The 7,187-nt window shown below is 31.8% G+C and overlaps 2 protein-coding genes across 5 annotated transcripts in view; one reads left to right on the forward strand and one right to left on the reverse strand.

The window, feature by feature from the left end:
• LOC108745138 (chloride channel protein 2) overlaps positions 1-7,187 on the reverse strand; it is a 40,585-nt gene that overhangs the window by 10,045 nt on the left and 23,353 nt on the right. For 3 of the 4 annotated variants that reach the window (XM_018481242.1, XM_018481255.1, XM_018481250.1), the window contains exons 3-4: positions 1,618-1,738; positions 547-690 (exon numbers count right to left, since the gene is read on the reverse strand). In XM_018481242.1, the coding sequence (XP_018336744.1) occupies positions 547-690; positions 1,618-1,738 (265 nt within the window). Of the gene's footprint in view, positions 1-546; positions 691-1,617; positions 1,739-2,808; positions 3,256-7,187 lie in introns of those variants that run through there. The other variant, XM_018481231.1, reaches the window with a different exon arrangement.
• Positions 1-7,187, forward strand: part of LOC108745183 (ATP-binding cassette sub-family B member 6, mitochondrial) — a 42,051-nt gene that overhangs the window by 899 nt on the left and 33,965 nt on the right.

Genomic DNA, 7,187 nt, shown 5'->3' on the forward strand with positions numbered 1-7,187 from the left:
TTTGTTGCATTACAAGAACTTGGTGCAAGGTATTTGTTTATGCACAAAATTAGCGCATTATCCATAATTTGTTCTTTATAATGGGTTTATGTGACAAAATACCTTTGTTGAGGACCATGAACTATGCGATTACGAAACGGTGATGACGTTTTTAGTTTTATGGGTTTTGACGGACAATTTTTAAAAAAGGTTTTATGTGCGCTTTTTATCGTCGAATAAGGTCGAACTTGTTTCTAAAATTAGCGACATTTTGTAAATTAGGGCTTCAATGACTGAATATTTGTACTTTTTATTATGATAGCTAGAAATATCGAAGTTGCAGTACTAATTGTTAGTACGTAGAAATTTTGGTAAAGTGACTTTTTCAATGAAGTGATACTGAAAAGGTTGGGTTGGGTTAATTTTGGTTAATTTAAGATTTCATAATTCGTTTTGATCCTTGAATTAAGGGATTATCTTTGGGGAATGTTGTGTATTTTTGTTTTTTGGTAGGTATGGGTCAATTATTTATCGACTTAGAAGAACAATACAAGAAAAACTATTTACCTTTGTTACACATCGATATTCCTTTGTCTGTAATAAAACTGGCGAATGCCATAATTACCCCTAAAATTGCAAGGAAAATCCAATCTTCTCCCAGTTTCGCAAAAGTGTGTCTCCAAATGAAACCGATAGTTTTAGCAAATTTTCCTGAAACAGAAATGGTCCCTCAGCACGATTCCTTTAAAAATACAATATTTTATATATGTAGTTGGTACCTATGCTGATTTTTTTAATTATTTTTTTACCGAAAACCAACATTTTTACGTTAAAAACGTCGCTTCCTTCAGACGTAATTTTTCAATTAAAATCTCGGAAAAACTAGATTGCGTTAAACGGCGCATTAAACTTTATAATACCGAAAATTTATCCACATAATATTCGAGATTGGTCCAATATAAACAGTAACCCGTGCAATAAATAATTCTATATATTGGAACCAAAATAAATTTCATTTTAAATCCTGCGACAGACATAATTTCTTTCAATTCAAGGTGTCTTCTTTTATACCATTGGAATTGTATCTTCACTTCTTTTAGAAACTTAAAATTAGAAACTGTTAATGATAACGAAACGTTAAATTTTCAAGTTGTTGGTCAGTAATTTATCTAGAAACTATTAGACAAATGTCCTGTAAACCTGACTTATTTATTAGTAGGGTTTTACCAGCGTTGATATCCTAAATACATGTCAAAAATCATCGACGATCACATAAAACTAATTTTTCTATTCTTCGGGAACAGTATTTTTTTTCTGGATAAAAGGTACCCTATGTCCTTTCCTGAACCCCTGACAATATATTTACAAAATTTCATGATACGTTTTATCAGCGATCTCGCTCGCGTTGATGTTCTAAATATGCGTCAAAGATAATCGACGATCACATAAAACTAATTTTTCTATTCCTCGGGAACAGTATTTTTTTTCTGGATAAAAGGTACCCTATGTCCTTTCCTGAACCCCTAACAATGTATGTAGAAAATTTCAAGAAGATCGGTTGAAGAGTTTAGGCGTGAATTGGTAATAAACAAACAAACTCACATTGGAATTAATATTATATAGAATGACAGTACTTACCATGGTATCCGTGAAGTTCTTTTTTTCTGGCTTTTTCTTCCTTTAGTCTCCTCTTTTCTGCCTGTTTAAGAGCCTCTAATTTTGCGAATTCTCCCAACTGTCTACTGTATCTGCCATACATCTGAAATAAAAATATAAAAATTCTACTTTTTCAAACAAATATCGTAACTTACAGAGATGAAGATCGCGTCTAAACAGTACATTTTGATATTACTTATACGTACATACATACACACATATATTTTTATTTAAAACCTAGTGAAATAAAAATATGTATATATGTAAATATATAATATCCTATCACAGAAAGTAACAAAAATGTCGAAGCTAAAAATCTAATGGTCTTATTGAATAAGTAGATGCATAATTAATTTAGGTGGCTTAAACAGTTTACTAATTAAGTAGTTTATACTTAAAAAGCTTTTTGATATTTAACAATCGCAAAAGTGTTAGGTAGAGAATGTGCAGAATAACAACAATTATTATTGAAGTCTTAGAGGAGCATGGAAGCACGAACATCTTTCAAGCAAATTTTGCTAAAAACTATGAACAATCTAGCGCATTCGATGTTTTTATATTGTTTAAACAAATTGGAATTTCAATAAGAAAACAGCAAAAACCACTAACGTATTGTGTATCCTTGCATGAAACAAAATCATCGTAAAAACAGAACACTTACAAGAAAACCAACGAAATTTTTCCGGTAGAAGAACCAATTTGATATTATTGATTTACGTAAATTGGGATTGCGGTACAAAAGTATTATAAAAACACAAAATTTGGTAGTATCCCCATTGAAAATAAGTTTTATTTATTTATTAAAATACATATGTATGCTGAATTAGGTAGATTTTGCTAAATAATCTTACTATAACTATGACGGAAGTTAAAATTAATTTAATTTACAAGATTACTGATTATTTTTTATAAGCAATATGCGGTTACCCTCGCCGGGGATCGCACCCAGGACTTTAAACACTTATGCATGTACACACGTATGTACTTAAGGACGTTTTGTCGTTTTTGCTGTTGTCACCTCTCATAGCTTAGTGTTAAAACCATTGGTGCGTAAAGCCAGAGGTCCGGGGTTCAGTTCCCGGGGAGGATGTGACGACAGCAATAATTTTTCTCATTAATTTCTAGTAGATAAAAATTAAATAGTTTGCATACATCTATTGAAACGTTTCTTACAAATACGTCGAAATCATCATCAGGTGGCGGACATGGATAGAAAGCTTGTTCCCTTGAGTTGCCCTTCTTCGTGAGCAACTTATTGAATTCGTCCCATTCTTTGTCGATAGCATCGATATCTTCTTCGCCAAAGTGGGCTTCGGAAACTGTACTTTCCATTTTCGTAACGACTTAAGCACACAAGTTTTGTAGCACTTTTATTGCTTATTTTTTATTCACAACTGCGTCATTTACATTAAAATCATGTGATTTTTAAACCGTGTAACCTTACGAACAATTGATTAATTAATATGGTTATGGATTTGTGTAGAATGATAGACTGCACTAGTAACTTTTAATCTTATCTTTTAAAACTGGATTTAGTTTGTTTTCTTCGAAAAATGTAGATTAATTAGCGTTTATTTGAAATGTATATAAACATTAATTTATGCTATGATCATTTTTTAATAGATCTTTTGTTTTTGTCTGAAATTTTTCTTTAGAAAATCTACTTTTGTTTGTTAATAAATATAATATCAGGCCACAGTTGAACCACTAAACTTGTAGCACTGGACTGAATATGTAATGTATTGTATTTGAAGTAATAACGTCTCCGCGATTTTTTGATCTTCGTCTAGCTTACGGGAACAATAATAATAAGAAAAAGAAAGAGAATTCTATTTGATTTGACCGTCATCGCACAGCATGCAATTTTCTCATTAAAGAAAACACTTATTTCATTTAGACACTCGGCTTTAAGTTATTTCAGTTTGATTTTAGAAGAGCACATCTTTCTATGTGTTTCATACAATCTAACAAACTTACCAAAACTAAGAAAATGCATAGATACAATAAGGGCAACATTATATGGGACTGACTTTTAAATACCTGCATAAAATTTAAATATATCGATAGACCAATACTGTATGGGATCGATTTTTACATGCAGTCATAAAATATACGCGTTAAATGTAAAGTAGATTCTACTTATTACATTACGTTAATTAATTTATGGTTTACGTCGAGAAGTTTTAAAAGAAGATTGATGTAGTGTTTAAGGATAACGTTAAGTGGAATTGAGTTTTCAAGTATGATCGTTAAATTAAATACAGCAAAAATAGAATTAAAAACGATTCTATACATTCATAAACTTAGGAATTTCTAGCATTTGCAATTTACCAAAAGTGCGATCAATTTATTCTTTTTATGGATACATGTAAACTTCGGTACTCTTTAACGTAGGTACCCCGTAGTATAAAGTAGGAATGTTTTTAAATATGGTATGGTAAATTAAGCATGAAGACGTAATGTGTATTAAATATTTACAAACAATCGAATAAACGTTTGTTTTTATGAGATATCATTACAAATGGGAAAATTTTTAGTTTGCTGTTATTATTTTGAATAAAAATAAAAGAAGCGAATGAAAACTGAAAATAAATTTACCTGGCATTTAGTACAATCCTTTATTATGGTCATATTTCTATAATGACAAGACAAGACCACTTCTTTTGGAGCTAAAGGTATAAAATAAACTGTCTGCACTTTTATTTTATCCATTTTTTTTTTACTTATTTTATATTTATCATATTAATATCTAGATAAACCGTGGAATGTATTTTGAGTAATATATTATAGTAATTATTGTAGTCTCGAACAAATCTAACGCGAAGTTTTAAAATCTTTTAATCGTAATGATAAAGTGCATAGTATAGGAATATACAACTGATAAGAACCATACATTAAGGTGAATTAATTTTTGAATTTAACTAACACAGACAACTTCAAAATAATGAGAAAAAACTGTTGCTGCTGTCTTGCCCTCGTCGGGAATCGAACCCTCACGCGCCATTGCTGTCATTGATAAGAACCGTACAAAGAACTTTTTTGGTTTGAGAAATTAAAAATACAGATTTACTGCTTTCGGAATGTAGTAGATTACAAAGCATACCAAAAAATGCTGGCGATTTAGTTGGTTGTAAAACTTTTGATAGAATTATTGCATCAATAAACGCAGCGGTTGTATAAATCATTTTTAAGTCATTTATTACTTATTTTAAAAAGTTGAAAGTGCGTTTGTCTGTCTTTTTATTTGTTACTCTTTCACGTCTAAATTAATGTCAATAAGAAATAGGCGAAATCCGAGATAGGTTGGTAGGACCGTATCAGGCGTTTTGATCCCCGGACGAAATATCACTGACAAAATATCCCTACACAAAATATCCCCATGACAAAATATCTCCAGACTAAATATCACCGAACAAAAGCCCCGATAATAAATTATCGAACGGATACTCCAATAAATAATATAAAATTCATATACTTCATTTCATATATTTATTTGTATTTATTGAATAATAATAACTTTTGATTGTCAGTAATATATAAGTCATTAAATCGATAATCAAATAAATATAATAGCATATATATTGGTTCCATGATTTTTCCATGGTTCCAATAGTTATTATAAACTAGTTAAATTTACTTTATATTCTTTGATACAATAACAATTATTTGGTGTCATTTTTTTAGCACATTGATATTCAATATTAGAGCTTATAAAAATATAATATTTATAGTTACTACATTGACGACTAACAAACAAAAACCGTCACTTTTAATTATTAAATGATATCATTTTGGCAATACTTCGCAAATAGTTCAATTTATTATTCGAATCATAATTAATTCCCACTCGTTCGCGTATCATGCACCGTTTCTGCACGGCACCGCATTGCCATCGACGACGAGTACCACATTATTTGTTTAGAATACATTACAAGAAAAAAAATGAACGATCGGCTAAATCCGCCGGGGATATGCCGATGAGGGACGGGGAACGTTTTTTGGGTCGCGTTAGGCTACTGTAAGGAATGGAACGTACGATAAGGTGGCATGGCGCAAGTTTGACCGGGTTAGGTTAGGTTAGGTTAGGTTAGGTTAAGTTAGGTTAGGTTAGGTTAGCTTAGATTGCGCTGGATTGACTTGGGTTGGATTGTATTATCTTTGATCATGTGAGGTGTGGTTGGTAAGGAAGGGAACGTATGGCAAGGTAGCATGGTGCAAGTTTGACAGAGTTAGGTTAGGTTAGGTTGAATAAAATGTTGGAAAAAATTTCTTATAGGGATTTTTAGGGTGGGGGGATATTTTGTCTAGGGATATTTAGTCTGGAGATATATTGTCACGGGGACATTTTGTCACGGGGATATTTTGTCCGGTGATATTACGTCGGGGGATGAAAAATTATGGAACCGGTAGGACACCTTCCCAGAGTTGAAGGGCTAGTTAGGGATATATTAGAAGCAGAAACAGGAGTTAGGGGTAGAAGTAGATCTAGATTTTAGCTAATGAAACGAAGAAATGTAAATACATTTTCAATACACCTATTTATCAGTAATGTCTTTAAGACAAAAATTTTGTGGTTTATGTTTCCTGAATAGCACCTACATAGTTTTTCGTGTAATTTATTGAAGGAAATAAAGGTTTAAGGGATTTCAAATGTTCTTTAGAGAATTCAAATTAACATTATATAAAAAAATTTTTAAGACATTTATAGTTTAATTCTGCTATCGTAAATTTAATCGTTTTTTCCTGTTATCTTTTCCTGGCGTGTAATAATTAAAAAAAAAAGAGGTTTTTAATGCGGATTGTATTTTNCAGATAAGTCAGGACGGAAGGAGAGGTAGGGATATAAAGCGGAGGATAGCACAGGGTCGAGTCGCTTTTAATAAAAAGATGTCACTTCTATGCTCGCGAACGATTCATTTAGAAATTCGAAGAAGATTGTTGAAGGTGTATTTTTGGAGCGCGGCGCTGTACAGGTGCGAAACATAGACACTGGGCGCGCCGGTAAAAAAAAGGTTAAAAGCATTTGAAATGTGGTGTTACAGGCGAATGATGAGGAAAACGTAGATAGAGAAGGTTAGAAATGAAGAGGTATTAGAAAGAATAGGAGAACAGAGGACTCTATGAAAGTCAATAAAAAATAGATGAAATAGGTTGGTAGGACACCTTCTAATACGTGAAGGTCTAGTCAGAGACATATTAGAGGCGGAATCGGGAGTTAGGAGGGGTATAGGTAGACTTAGATTAGATTACTGTTCGCAAATAGTTAAGGATGTGGGTTGTTGTGGTTTTAAGGAAATGCGAAGATTAGCTCAGGATAGGAAAGCGTGGAGATGCGTGTCCAACCAGTCTTAGGCCTGGAAGACCTTATTATGATGAATTTTTTGTTTTAATCCTATCAGACATGCAACAAAAAAAGTTTTATCGTTCGAATATCTACCTCTGTTTTTAGCAAATTTCTAAATTAAAAAAAGAAGTACCACTAAATAAATAAGATAAAGCGATTAACCGTTTATTATTAATAATAATTAATAATCACGTTAATTAGATTGCTT

Source organism: Agrilus planipennis, unplaced genomic scaffold (genome assembly GCF_000699045.2).
Source record: "Agrilus planipennis isolate EAB-ADULT unplaced genomic scaffold, Apla_2.0 scaffold6, whole genome shotgun sequence".
NCBI lineage: Eukaryota > Metazoa > Arthropoda > Insecta > Coleoptera > Buprestidae > Agrilus > Agrilus planipennis.